Here is a 14600-nt window from a genome sequence, read left to right as displayed (position 1 = left end):
TGGTCAGCCTTGTCGCCAGCCACGGCAGCTACCAACCTATCACGCCTGCAGATCGCCCATCAACACAACTTTCCCATGACAACGGCCAGAACAGCACCTAACTGTGGATTTGTATGGCGTTGACATGTATCACTTGACCGCTTCGACGACCCGTGTGACTCCAGTCTACGTGTACCAGTCACAAACAACGTAATACACCATAGAAATAGAATAAACTGGGCATCCCACTTGCAGTCTCTCTCTTTCCCTCTATCCTCCTTTCCTATACATACGTCTCTCACACCATCCCCTCCGCCTACTTGGCTTTAAACACACCGACGATGTCCTCCACAACCTACCTCGTCCTCTCCCTCCTCCCCCTCTTCCTACAACCAAGCGTGGCATGGGGCTCCCTCGGTCACCGCACCGTCGCCTACCTGGCCTCGACGTACTTCACGCCCGAGTCCACACACATGACGAACGACCTGCTGAACGGGCAGGACATCTCCGAAGCGGCGCTCTTCCCAGACAAGGTGCGGCACATGCCGCAGTTCGCGTACACGCGGGGATGGCACTACATTGACGCGCAGGACTCGCCGCCGCAGCGGTGCGGGATCAACATGACGCGCGACTGCGCTGTAGAGTCTGGGTGCGTGGTCAGCGCCATCGCCAACCACACAGGCCGCGTCGCTGACCCGTCGCTGCCGCACTATCTCCGCGGCCAGAGTCTGCGCTTCATGATGCACTTCTTCGGCGACGTGCACCAGCCGCTGCACACCGAGGCCGAGGACCGCGGGGGCAATGAATACGAGGTGGCCTTTGACCACCGGCACACAAACCTGCACAGTGTCTGGGACACGCTCATCCCCAACAAATATGCCGGCATGGGCCACGACGATGAGTTCACCGCGGCGTGGCTGTGGGCGCAGAGGCTCTCTGGCGCGGAGGACAGTAATGAGAATCCACTAGATGGAGAATGTCTGCACGATGCCGCAGATTGTGCGCTGTCTTGGGCCGGCGAGGCAAATGGCTATGTGTGCTCCTACGTGTTGGCTCATGACGTCCACGATCAGGACCTAGGCGGCGACTACTACGAGGGTGCCATCCCCGTCATCAACGAGATGATCCAGAAGGCTGGAAGGAGATTGGCCGCTTGGATCAATGCCATATCTGTAGACTACACGCCCAGCTATCTCGGTGATATCGACGTTCAGCACGCAATGCAGATCCAGTGACACTCTCTTCAACAATGAGATATCTCTTGTCCGCAATGTCGGGTCCACCCCCTACAATCAAGGCTTTCGTGGGATGGACAGAGAACACTAACGATCTGTTTTGGCGTTACTCGGACTCTGGCTTGACCATCTCTCTTTCCCTGGTTATCCGCCTATAGGTTGTGAACATGGTGCTTTTTCCAAATTTTTCATCGTCTACAATATCATAGCCAACTGCGGCAATGGTGGGATCACAAAGTCAACCGCGCTAGGCAGGCACAAATAAACAAAGACGAAGCAATGGGGCCGTGTGGTATTCAAGCACGCCCCGAATCCTCATTGAACTTGTGCCAAATCTGCGTCACTTGGGCTGTGATCATAGCAAATTCTCTTCACCCCGATTGCCCCATCCCGGCCTTGTAGCGGCGGCTGATGGGACTCGAAACGTTAGTGTTACAAAAGAAACACAGCAATTGTCCTTCCCGGACCTGTAATGACCATCCATACACAACAACCTCTTCTTTCCTCAAAGGACCTGCTCAGCTAATTGCTCGCCCTGTCGGTCAACGGCGTCCCTCACACTCTTTTGTGCAGATGTGACCAGCCCCCCATAATGATCCTCCAGTCGTCCCTTCTCTATAAAACTTCTCAGTTTGGCCTGTTCCTTTTCCATGTCCTTGCGAAGGCCTTCCACTTCACTTTCAGCCAACCGATCTTGGAGACTGACGGGGAATGCGTCATGGCGCAGGAGGTCGCTGGGTGAAAATAAACGAGCCGGAGTCCCCTCAGTCTGTTCCTGCAGGAAAACATGTTGTAGAATGCGGAACAGACAGGATTGATGCATCTCTTCCTCCACCCGCTGGTCGTCTTTGCCGCCAGTCTCATTCAAAGCAAGCCACTCGTCGCGGATCATCGCCCTTCTCCAGACAAGCGCACGAAGATCCTCTCGTTTCGGAGCCGGCAGGTGAGATTCATCCACAATTTTCAGAGCGAGAATAAACTCCTGACCGTTGACTTCAGGATCCTCTTCAGGAGGTCCGGTCCAGTCTTTCGCATCCATCAACGTCAGCAGGTTGACCAGTTCTTCCGCGGTCAAGGGTGTCTGATGCATCAAGGTTTTTAAGAGCTGCTTCAGCTCTCTTTTTAAAGCGGGCGTCTTTGCCACGACTCGACAGGCAAAGATCTCCCCAGCCAGATCGCTCGCGGCTTTCTCATCGAGGGCTGCACCGACCAATCCCATGACGTGGCGGTAGACCTGCTCCTGAATGGCGATCATCGAAAGAGCATCATCGTATGCTTTCACATCCCTGTGCTTGCCGCTACCCTCGTCCGCAGCCAAGGTAGCTAGCTTACCGAGTGCCAACTCGGTCTTCTTGTTCCAAATATTGCTGGTCTCCTCCCCAGCTACCTCCTGAAGTGTCCTTGCTGCATGGTCGAAATCATCGCACGAGATAACATCGTGGATCCAGCTGAGTTTGCCGAGCTGTTGATGAGCCTTGGGAGCTATCCTGAAGAACCAGGTGAGGAATTTTTCTTTCTCTCCATCCTCCTGGCCCTTGACTAGAAGGCTTCCGCACTCCCCGTCAATGAGCATCTGACTGAAAGCAGCAAAGGCCCATCCTTTGCCAAATCTACCATAGTAGGACTCAGCTCTCTCCTGCATCTCCTCGAGTTTGCGTTGATTGTCTTCAGCGAGAGTTGGGTCAGCTTGAGCTTCAGCCACCAGTTGCTTGTAGTAGTCGTAGTGGAGGGTTACAAGATCTGCGTAATATTTCAACTTTTCCGCCAGCTGAATCGCCCCGGGCATGTTGAACAATGCAATAGCTTGCAGGGCTTGACCCAGTCTTTCTTGCTCCTCGCGCTCGAGGTTGCTGAGTTCATCTTTCAATGCGTCGGGGTCGGTTTCGTTGGCTTTTAGATGGCATTTCGCCTGAATGACCTCCTCGCGCACCAGCCGGGAAAATAATTCGAGTTCGGTTGGTAGACGACTGGCCAATTCTTGAAGGGCCATTCGACTAGGTGCTTCATGAGGCTTTCCATCTAGATCCGTTGGCATTTTCTTCTTTTTATTTCTCCCATGAGCAAACTCCCACCATTCGTTCAAAAACTTGCAGATGTCGTATATGAGACCCTGTCCGAATCGCAACGGCTCCGGAGTTGATGTCCAAGGATGAGGAATCTCGATCGGAAAGCCAGACACAAGTACGCCACTCTCGAAGACCTCGTCTCCAAGTCCGTAAAGAGGCGCATTGTCTTCACGAAACTTGAAGGCTGCGGAGTATGCTGCAATCCAGAGATCAACGGCTTCTTTCAAGTAGTCGGCAACCACTCTGGGATCTGTTACATCCATCGGTTCAAGTTCCGGGATGCAGCTGACTAACTCAGACATAAGATGGCCGACGTTCTTAACACTATTCACAAGCCAGTGTCTGACCCGATCTTTCTCCCCCTTTTCAGGGTCGGGATATTTTTGCCGAGACTCATGCAAGGCTCGAAGGGTGAAATCCAAGTATGACATCTCGCGGTCGGGTTGTGGGTATTTTCGTTGAATCTCTTCCTGAACCTTCCACACTGCGTGGGCAGCGGCCAGCTTTTCTGCGTTCAATAGTAATCCAAAACGCGTCGAGCGAGATACCGCCGAGGGATAGTAGTTTATCACGTGTTCGGCCAGATCGTCGAGGGCTTTGGCGCGCAGTCGCATTTGCATGTCGATTGAGGGTGCTGACTTGGGGAGATGCTTGGATGAGGAAGACAAGATCTCCGAGCTGATCTCCAGAGCGGCTGCTTCAATCTCCTCAGGTGGAAATGTCTGGTTGGCATGCTTGAGGTCCAGGGGGTTTTGTTTGATGGTGCCAAAGAAGACTGCTTGTTCTATTTTGCTCTTCGCCGTGATTCGGTCTCGTTCTTCGGCCTCATCCACATCGACTTCCTCGTCATCGCGAAGATGGGAAGTTAGTTTCACCATGCCAAATCCTCGCACCCCAAAGACAAGAGATGAGTGTTTATCCGAAGCTTCAAGCGCGAAGCCAAGAACCTCGTAGATAGTCGACTCTTGGAATCGAACGCAATCTTGAAAGGGTTCAGGCAATGCCTCCCGTTCCATGAGCAATTGAGAAGATGGCGATTCCCGTATTCTGGCCAGGGAGAACAGCACGATGGCAGTCTCGAATATAATGAATGCCACAGGTTGAGATTTCGAAACACATAGTCGAGGTCTCCAGAGGCTCGATTCTGTCGATGAAGAAGAAAAGCAATTAATCGGGTGCACCACTTTGACTTTCGCCCCTTGGTCGACGATCATCTCGATAATATGATACCTGGTTTCCAGTTCCGTTGAGCTGGAAACTAGGACTATCATTGGGGCACCATGGCTGTCTCGTCGGCTAAGGGCACTGCTCGGTCCTATCGAGAGTTCCACATCCAGAACTTTGAAGCGCATAACATCCGGCTGCGCTGATTGTAAGGCTTCCAGAATTTCGTCCTTGAAGTTGAATGAGTTCTCGAGCGAGTTACCGACAGCCAGATTTGTATTCCAGAATTCTAATTCAGCATCCTCAGTGGCGATGACGACATCGCGTTGTCCTTTTCTTGAGCCTCCAGCTTTGATTATGGGTATCCCTTTCCGTCGATCGGAGCCGAAAACATTTCTGATGCTTCCAAATATACCTCCTGCCGCATTCGTGTATTTGCGAAGGAACTGGACGCCAATTCCAGGCCGGCCCATCTGATCACGTATTGTCAAGTGCGCCACACGACCATGGCGGAGTGAAAGGATAAATCCCGATGGCTCTGCATTAACCAGCTCTTCAACGACTTCGCCACTCATCATCCCTGGTATCGATCCTTGGACGCTTGAAGCTTGACCGGGTATCACAGAGGAAGCGTTGGAAAGGGTTTCCCAGTACACGATCTTGCCCCATTTCGCCGACACTGCGACGATGCCGGGTTCTCCGCTCGCAGATTTTGCCGTGAATGTTGCATGAGGTAGAGGGTCACCAACCGAGGCTGGAGGGAAGGGCAACTTGAAGGTGATGACATCCCGAGACGGCGGTGTTGATGCGGTTGAGTTGTACGGCCAAATTATGGCGTCGGTATGCGTCAATGCCAAAGCGTAGCCGTATTCGGGAGAAATCACACACGAATATTGGATGTTCGGTCGATTTCTGATCTGGTCTGGGAGCGCAGGAAGCTGGGCAACGGTGTAGAAGTCGTTATTAGATAAAGTCACCCCAGCATTAGTGTTGACAGCTCTGTCGGCGCGCTTGTCTGCTTTTTTGGCTCCTCGCAAAGTCAATTCTTTTGTCGGCGCCACTATAACTGCATGTCCATTGCTCTTAACCTCACCCGCATCCTTCCCTCCCAGATCACCAACCTTTGATTCGGCCAGGGGTTCGAAGGTGTCTCGTCGCAGGGCAGATCGTTTCCGCTTCGCTTGAGGTAACTTGAGAGAGTCTTCGGGGCCTGCTGCCTGACGTGTTCGTTTGGGACGCAGCGACTGAGTCCGCGAGGTGTCTGCGGAGAACATCCTGCACAGCGGACAAGAGGCAGGCCCGACTGAAGAAAATGAGGAGGAATTAGAACGGCTGAGCCGTTTGTGTTGATGACGGCTTTGGAATTATTGCAATGTTATTGCCGTGCTAAACCCCGGAAGGCTCCCTTTCGCGTTCGTTTTCGCCAAGAAAAATGTCAAAGCGGCGGCCCATTCATTCCTCTTCGGAAGCGTTCGCGTCTCGAAGAGCCACGCTGGGCTTGTCTGCCGCTTTAATAGAAACACGTCTTTCTTCTCGTACCGAGTACAAGAAATGGTGTTGTTCCTGCTCCCTGCCATGCCTTCAATCTACAGTCGAGAAAACCCTCCTTTATGTGGGCGACCACCACAACTGTTCGTTACCTCGGGTAGCTAACATTAACCGTCCACCTTTTTCTGCTCCCCAAGAGCCTATCCAGCACCACACACAATCCGACGTTATAGATCAGAAAGTTGCAATACTCGTCGTGCTCTGTCGCGCTTAATGTGGCGTGAATGGGTCGGCGAAGCTCCTCCGGTGGCCACATATCGTCCGAAGGAATCGGTTGAGCAAAGGACCAGCTCAATCCTGAGATTCTTGCACCAACTAAAGATTTCTAGATCTACGACATTGCTAGCTTCCCACGACTCCCAATGACCTACCAGCATTACGATTTGCCCTTTCACATGTTCCGCTAATCTACGCCACACAGCATCCAAGCCTGGACGTGGTGAACTTGTACAGGAAGAAGGAGGAACATATGAGGGTCACCTCCGCATCCGATTTAAGCCTCGAAGTACGCAGTCGATGTCCGGACGCCGAAGAGTGATTCAGGTTGGTCACCATCGGCTTGTGAATATAGAAGGGATCCTAGAGAATACTCGAGTGTCCATTGGACAAATATATTCGTGGCTGCGAGATACGCTTGAACAGCATAGTGTGCACCGTTAAAGACTAGAGAACTCCGATTTAAAAATACGTTAATGAGCCTGGATGTCAGCATTCTCTTGTAGGTCGGTTGTTCGGGAAATGACACATCTACGCAGGAATCAAAGCAACGACGATGTCCGATCCTCAGATTGAAAAGTGTTAGCGGAACGAGTGAAAAAACTGCCAGTATGATCTGTTGTCACAATTCCCGGTGAAGGGTTTGGATTCCGGCTAAGCTAATACATGTGTGCTTGAATCATTTCTCTCCGCCCTGTTCCCAAGCCATTCATTCACTTCAATCGGTTTGCTTGCAGAAGCAAGCGCCTGCTGCATGGTAGCACAGTATACATTCGTTCAAAGCACCTTCAAGCGCCATATATCGAGAATGACAGTCGGATCGTCATCTTCTCGAACGAGTCTCGTTGATTTTGTGGTATTACAATTTCTTGTCTTCATCATCATAGCTCCCTCCCAAAGTGCTGGAGTCGGTGCTCTCTTCCTTGGACAGAGTGGAGGCCTTTTCGATATCTTCGTCGGTAGGTCCGTGCAATCCCTCCTCAAAGACAGGCTCCGCGTCGACGGTTTCGAACTTGGTCTTGAAATCCCCGAGGACTTGGGTGCTAGAGTTGGAACGACGGCGAGAATTGGTGAACTTGTAGTCGTAGTCATGGACTTCATCGCCTTCACGACCCCTGTCAACATGTCAGTGTCTCAGAGCGCAGTGAACAGTCGGTTGAGGGGTAGCCATACCAATTGCCCTTGCCGCCACCTTGCTTCTTCACACCCTTTGGATCGGCGTCAACGTGACCATGTTTAGCGAAGTAGCGAGGAAGGCGTTCTTCAGGGAGGGCGGAACCATCAGCAATGGCACTGTGGTTGCGGTCATTTCCTTTGTTGGTTCGAGTCACTTCAGTCGAGGGTTAGTCAGAGTAACTGCGGGCGGAAGAGCTGGGAAGACTTACTGATGGAGTAGAGGGCGAGGACGGATGGGATAGAGTTGGTTGAGAAGGTCGAAGTGATAGACGGGGGGTTGTGGTGATGATTTGGGACTGATAGTGAGAACAAGAGTCAGTTATATGAAGTCGGAGTTGAGGATTGGGCAACAGGGATAAGAACGACACGCGACCCTGCAAGTGAGGGCAAAGAGAGAGAAGCTCGGACCACCCCTTTTGTGTTGATCATTGATGATTGGGGAGGGGGTAGCACTTGGAACTCACCACACAGTGCACTTCGCTTACTTTTGGGAGCAGATAGCAATACGAGTTGAAGAGTGGGTGAAGCTGGAAGTGAGAGAAGGAAGAAGGTAAAAGAGGTTACGATTGACTTCTAAGCAGAAAGGTACCTTTGGTTTGGGAGAGCAATCAGTAAGTCAAGGGAAGACGAAAGCCGGACCAGGGTGGAACCTTAGAAAGCTCTAGATGGTGAGAGTGTTGTGATTGGGGAGCAGCTGGCAAAGAAAGACGCAGAGAGGCCAGCTGCTCGCATGACCACCCTGCCTGTTCTGGCGCCTTCTTTCCCCTCGCTCCAATCGTCAGGGCGCCTTCCCCGGATTCCACACCCTTCACCTTTCCCAATGGGCTCTTTTAGCGCGGGGTTTGGGCCTCTGCTCGCCTCCACTTAAGCATCCACTTGGTACCTACAGCAGGAAGGTGTTCATGGCTTTTCGTTTTCGATGCCCATTTGTCCATGAAGAAACACATAAGGCTGAACAGAACTTCCCCCGGCAACCCCATGAGGGAGTTTCCAGCAGAATACAATGAGCAAGAATTGGGGAATTTGCTAATGTGATGACCGGTGCCACCAGCGTCGATGTGAAGTGGATACTTACTTGTACATGCGTGACCAACTACGAAAGAATATTGGGGCCTACAGGTCAAGTGATAGAAGCCACAAAATATCGCAAAATGGGCCCTCCGTGGCGGTCAACATTTCCACATTGTGTTTCAGTCAGACGTCAAGGCATTGTCGAAGTGGATTTGCCCCCTGAGACAAAGCCTCACAGTCTTGTACTTGTATTATTGAGCACATAGCTAGCAAGCTTGGTACCTTGGTACCCAGGCACCCAGGCACCACCAACTGTCTCCTGCTCAAGTGGTGTGAGGGCGGAGTTTTCCGGCAGCATGAAATCACGTGAGATGGGTCGCTATGGGCTCCTGGCTGCAGCACTGGATCTTGCATCAGATAGTTATCATTTCCCAAACGCGAAATGGTTTCATAGCTTCACTTGCCTCAGGCATTCAGGTACCGACCTTCACAGAACCTCCCACGTGGGTAGGGATAGCAGGAAACAACACCCGCGGAATTATACCTTGGGTACTAGCACCACCTGTTGTATCAGTCCGCTGCAGGGCCCTTAGCGTCATAACTACCCCTCTAGCGCCAGGGCAAGTCTCGATTTCTAATCCTGGCCTTTTATCATTCATTCTTTTCCCAATTACTCTTTTACCCTCTACTACCAAAGCCTCCTAGGTCCCTAACTTCCCGATTGTCGTCCATCTTGCTGTCAAAATGTCGCCCTCCGTTCTCATGGACACCTCTGACGATTTCGTCATGCCCGCCTTCAAGGCCCCGCAGTCATCGAACCGCACACTCCTCCTTTCGCCACCGTCGCTCTCGTCACATCAAGAAATACTGACTGGCCTGTTGGAAATGCACGACCGCGCGCACACCGACTTGCAGATGTTGGACAGGCTGTCTCTCGGCCTGGTTTCACTCCCTCAGTCCACGTATGATGTCATCACAATCCTTTCCGATGCAGATGGATCACGTCGTGAAAGTCAAAATCTGATCAGTCGGGACATATTGGCTTTGCTGGTCAAAGCTTTAAAGAGTGGTGGACATTTGCGCAGTCAGGACGGGTCTTTTGGGGCAATGGATGGCCCAGAGAAGACCGAGACCATCCTCGCGGGACTTTCTTTCCAGCCAGGAGTGGGGTTCGTGAAGCCAAACTATGGGGCACAGGACTCAGTCCCTTTGAGATTTGGGAGAAAGAAGACATCACAAGCCGCTGGCGGCCTCACCAGCGCAAGGAATGGCGAGTCTGTGTCGCTGCCGGTCAATGGCAAACGGAAGAGCACGGACGATGCTATTGTGCCTGCGGGTGTAGGATTTGACGACGGGATGGATGATTCGGACGACGAATTGATTGACGAAGATACCTTGCTAGATGAAGAGGACTTGAAGAGGCCTATTAAGATTCGTGAGTGGACGGTGTTTTCCAAGGGTGATCAAGCAGCTAACAAATCCAAGCTACTGAATGCCAACCCAAGGCGAAGCGACGTCGAGCATGCAAGGACTGTACTTGTGGGCTAGCACAGAAACTGGAAGCTGAAGATCGAGCTAGACGAGAGAATGCCGACAAGGCGTTGAACACGATGAAGTTACAAGCAGACGATCTCGCTGAGGTCGACTTTACTGTGCAAGGCAAAGTTGGAAGCTGTGGCAACTGCAGCCTTGGAGGTAAGCCACCCGTCGTTGTTCTTGACTCCTTTGTTTTCTAATACGCTGATGCCTGTCAGACGCTTTCCGATGCGACGGCTGCCCGTATATCGGACTACCCGCCTTCAAGCCAGGTGAAGAGGTTCGATTGCTAAACAATGAGATTCAATTGTAGAAGTGCATACAAGTACACGAGTTTCATGGCATGGCGACGGCGTTTTGGTCGGCGGCATCTTCAGACTGCCATGTACCACAGATATAAAGGTATCCATATCCATGTAGGGGGTCGTGAGGAATGTCTTTGTTGAAACTTGAATACAATACCCAATGCAAAGATGAAAATGTTTCTGAAACTCGTGGCTTTTGGTTTCTGACTGACATGGAGGGGTTGGACGAATGATGTTCGTGGCGATTGCCCGATTGTCAGCCCCATCTCCACAAAGTCTGTCGGCACCTAGTCGCCGAACCCGCTTGCACCCATTTTTTTCCCATTAATATTCTAGCTGACCGTCTTGCTCCTCTCGTCTCTCCTCTAGACGACGTTATCTGTTTTGTTTTGACCACTTTGCCTCGACAAACTGTATCGTGGTGTAGCCTTCACGGTTTCGTATCGCACGAACTGCTCAATCGCATCGCTGATCGAATTCTACCACCATATCTGCGCCCTCATCTCGCAATGTCGTTCTCTTCCCTCGTTCAGGACATTGCCTTCCGCGACTCGCAGTCGCAAACCAATGCGCGGACAAGTGCCAGCAATGTCAGCAACAATGACACCCAGTCTACCATCTCTCGGCCATCACAGGCTCGCTCATACACATCTACCGCCGCCACCAGCGTGAGCATTGCAGGCGATATCTCCAGTCAACTGCACGCTGGCTACAGTCATCCACTTGCTAGATCATGGCAAGCAGAGAGACAACTAACAAAGGTTTGCATCCATCAGCCTATTCTTCAGCAGGGTCTTCTCTCTAACACAATTCCCTAGTCAATGCTCATCTATCCACTCTTCATTACCGACAACCCTGACGAAATAACTGAGGTCCCTTCCCTCCCAAATCAAAAGCGCCTCGGCCTCAATAAACTTGTCCCTTTTCTCGCACCTCTTGTGCAAAAGGGTCTACGCTCCGTCATTCTCTTTGGCGTCCCCCTCGCCCCCGATGCGAAAGATGCTCTAGGCACAGCAGCCGATGATCCGGAAGGCCCCGTCATAAAAGGCATTCAGCTCATTCGTCGACACTTTCCTCAACTATATGTGGTCGCAGACGTTTGTCTCTGCGAGTACACCTCGCACGGCCACTGTGGAATTCTCCGCGATGACGGCTCCTTGAATAACGCGATGAGCGTTGAGCGCATCTCCGATGTTGCTTTGGCGTATGCTCATGCTGGCGCTCACTGTGTGGCACCTTCTGACATGAACGACGGTCGCATTCGCGCCATCAAATTGAAGCTTATCGAGGCTGGGCTGTCACACCAAGTCACCTTGATGAGTTATGCGGCCAAATTCTCCGGTTGCTTGTACGGGCCTTTCAGGGATGCGGCAGGATCGTGCCCGAGCTTTGGCGATCGGAAATGCTATCAGCTCCCTCCCGGTGGCCGGGGTCTTGCTCGTCGAGCCATCACACGAGATATCCAGGAGGGAGCAGATATCATCATGGTGAAACCCGCTTCATCCTTTCTGGACATTATATCGGATGCCAAGGAAATTGCAAAGGATATGCCCATCGCCGCATATCAGGTTAGTGGAGAATATGCCATGATCCACGCCGGGGCCAAAGCGGGCGTATTTGATCTGAAGACCATGGCTTTTGAGAGTACTGAAGGTATCTTACGAGCCGGAGCAGGAATTGTGGTCAGTTATTTTACACCGGAGTTTTTGGATTGGCTCAGCGTTTAAATTCTTGCGATGAAGAAGTGAACTCATGACGCAGGACGAGCGGATATGTTGGGTGGGGCTGTATGAGTGGTTTCGTGATGTGATCAAGAGAAAGAGATCCAATGATCGGCACTGATTTGAAGAGACGAAGCGCATGCATGATTGATGAGACCTTATCTCCCCGACGAGCAATATGGCTTGCAACAGCTGGAGCTGAGTTTGACGCCATGTTGCACATTAGAGCAGAGGGGCAGGAGACAAGCGCAAGAACGTCGTGGGAACAGGCGGAGAAGCAAAAGGCACAAAAGGAAAATCAAACCCAATGAGTCTCAAACAAGAATTTTTGCTCGAGCGCAAAGCCTGCCTTTCCCTCGCCCACATACTCATACGCCCCGGCGATGTACAGAGCGACCCGGGTCGTACGAAGATACATACATGTAAACTAGTATGGAGTATGTGTGATGACTGACGAAATTCCTTGTTTATTTCCCGGTCTTCCCGTCCGCTGACGACAGCCTCTCGCTCGCTCTTGAGCTACCCGTCTCGGCAATGCAATGCAAAGGCCGATTTTCCTTGTGTGAAATATACCGGTGTAGGACGTGGTTCGCAATCATTTTCCGAGATTTTCAAGTCTTTGGATGTGGTTCCATCGTGGTCGACGACAACGACGATCACGACGAGTGGAGAGGGAAAGCTCCTGGGCCTCCGTCTCCGCCATGCTCTGCAAAGCCTTGTGATTCCCATCATGTTTTGTTCTACCGAAGGCAAAGGCGGAGGTAGAGGCGGGAAGGGAGGCTAGAGGCCAGGGAGGGGAGGTAGGGAAAGAAGGAAGGGGGAACTTGCATGGAGCGGCGAGGTGTGGGAAACCAGCTACATCAAGTCGAGTCAAGTCGGTCAAACGTTACGTTTGGTCAAAAAAGGCAAAAGACGGGTAAGCAGGCTAGCAGTCCATACCCTTGGGCAGTCTGGATATGAAATGATATAATATACCTGCCTGGATGCTGCCGACCGTCTTGGTTTTGGCCTTGGTCTTGGTGATGGTTACACGCTGCGGTGCGTGAGCACACCAAGATGCGTCTTCGTCCACACTGCTCGATCGAGATGCAGAATCCTACCCGGGAAAAGGGGGTAGTGCAGGACAAAACACAGCGGCACAGGGGAGGCGAGAAACCGACGAGATGATGGGGAGAGGAAGAAAAGGCTCGTTCGAAAGTGTGATATATAAACAAGGACCAGGGACTTTTCAATCCCTCTGTACTTGTTCTTCTTTATCTATTCATTCTTCTGGCCTCTGAGGTTCCCGACTCTCCTCATTCAAGGGTCTAACACAGAGTCATTCAGCGTTAGCCTTGATCTCTTCTCCGTCTCGTTCCATTGGGGGATAGCCGCTAACGGAGAGCGAGAAGAAAGATCAGTCAACGCCACCATGAGGCTCTCTTCCTTCCTCTATGCCGGCCTGACTCTGGCTGCCACGGCTTCAGCATACAATATCGACCTCTGGAGCAAGTACGACTACCAGGGGGACCAAGCCAAATTTGTAATACTCCTGGCTCCTTCCTCCTGCTGGCTGGTTTTGAAATCAGCAGTCTACCCTCCCAGAAACATGTACTGATTGGAAAGCACAGACAACCGAGTAAACCAAACCCCAATTTCTCCCGTTTTATTAGCCTGGAGAAAGGGAAAGAAGAGACGAAGCTAACCAATCATGGGTGTGAAAACACAGTGGTATACACAAGGTCTCCTGGTCTGGAGGTGCAGGCTCGTGGATTTGGAAATCTGACTTCAATGATGGGTGCTGTATAGTGTTTTGTCGGGGAAGCACGGTAGGGAGTCCCCTTCTGCTTCACTTTCTCGAGCATCTTACATTCGGCCCTTTTCCTTCGCCATCGCTGACTGATTTTGTTGTCGAGTAGAATGTTGGGAAGTATTGTCAGTCTGCCGAGAAAGCTGAATCGTCGGCCGGAGTGAACAAAGTGGTCATCGGCTGCGGAAACACGACCTTGAACTGCTAGAAGGCAATCGGCACTCACGAAAGGCTTCGCCGCCAAGGAGTGGGATGATGTTCTCTCGTTGACCAACAATCACCCTGGCTCCTCAGCCCGTCTGGTGAACACGATGCGCCTTTGCAGAGACGTAGATGTTGGCGAGTTCTAGATCAGTCTGCAAGTTTTCCACAATGATGATATGACAGGATTGGCACATGAGTAGCTCATGTTGAATTTCACTCGGAATCGCCGGGGTCAGCCGAGCATGTTCAGTAAACGGATGGTGGTGAATATGGCAGTGTAAAAAAGATCAGGGCTTTCTTCATCGTGTGACCCCCGCAGATCCGTGGCAAATCAGGAAAGAGATCTCTCGGTCCCTGCGAAAGCTGAAGGAAGAGGAAGCAGATCCTGGCTACATTTGCGGTTGGAAGACACGCACGGGAGAGCTATCCTGTGTAGCTTGCAAGCAGAAGACAGAATGACCGACCTAATGGAAGAAATTGGTGACATCGGCCCTTTGGGATGCAGGCGGATGGATTAAATTTTGAATAACGGATATCAATTGTCTCTCTCTCTCCAGTGTGATCGACCGATGGTACTAGGATAATGAGCAATCAATATTTGGTGTCGATGATCCTGGAGAGGTTGCACTGGAGTCGGTCAGTCATTGATC

The 14600-nt window shown here is 51.6% G+C and overlaps 5 protein-coding genes across 5 annotated transcripts; 3 read left to right on the top strand and 2 right to left on the bottom strand.

Moving 5' to 3' along the window:
• Positions 1-320: 320 nt before the first annotated feature.
• Positions 321-1214, top strand: AYO20_07925 (hypothetical protein; the record flags this gene model as incomplete). Its single annotated transcript, XM_022646209.1, has 1 exon — positions 321-1214. The coding sequence occupies one exon, from the start codon at positions 321-323 to the stop codon at positions 1212-1214; it is 894 nt and encodes a 297-aa protein (XP_022497867.1).
• Positions 1215-1719: 505 nt separating this feature from the next.
• On the bottom strand, positions 1720-5718 carry AYO20_07924 (hypothetical protein; the record flags this gene model as incomplete). Its single annotated transcript, XM_022646208.1, has 1 exon — positions 1720-5718. One exon carries the CDS (start codon positions 5716-5718, stop codon positions 1720-1722), a length of 3999 nt encoding a protein of 1332 aa, XP_022497866.1.
• Positions 5719-7067: 1349 nt separating this feature from the next.
• On the bottom strand, positions 7068-8288 carry AYO20_07923 (hypothetical protein; the record flags this gene model as incomplete). The annotated part of the gene is made up of 3 exons (XM_022646207.1): positions 7068-7323; positions 7382-7501; positions 8272-8288. 3 exons carry the CDS (start codon positions 8286-8288, stop codon positions 7068-7070), a joined length of 393 nt encoding a protein of 130 aa, XP_022497865.1.
• An 851-nt stretch (positions 8289-9139) lies between these two features.
• On the top strand, positions 9140-10244 carry AYO20_07922 (hypothetical protein; the record flags this gene model as incomplete). The annotated part of the gene is made up of 3 exons (XM_022646206.1): positions 9140-9830; positions 9944-10090; positions 10150-10244. 3 exons carry the CDS (start codon positions 9140-9142, stop codon positions 10242-10244), a joined length of 933 nt encoding a protein of 310 aa, XP_022497864.1.
• Positions 10245-10745: 501 nt separating this feature from the next.
• On the top strand, positions 10746-11963 carry AYO20_07921 (hypothetical protein; the record flags this gene model as incomplete). The annotated part of the gene is made up of 2 exons (XM_022646205.1): positions 10746-10997; positions 11055-11963. 2 exons carry the CDS (start codon positions 10746-10748, stop codon positions 11961-11963), a joined length of 1161 nt encoding a protein of 386 aa, XP_022497863.1.
• Between the last annotated feature and the right edge of the window lie 2637 nt (positions 11964-14600).

This window comes from Fonsecaea nubica (assembly GCF_001646965.1).
Source record: "Fonsecaea nubica strain CBS 269.64 chromosome Unknown Scaff58, whole genome shotgun sequence".
Taxonomy (NCBI): Eukaryota; Fungi; Ascomycota; class Eurotiomycetes; order Chaetothyriales; family Herpotrichiellaceae; genus Fonsecaea; species Fonsecaea nubica.
This window is presented reverse-complemented; position numbering and strand designations above follow the sequence as displayed.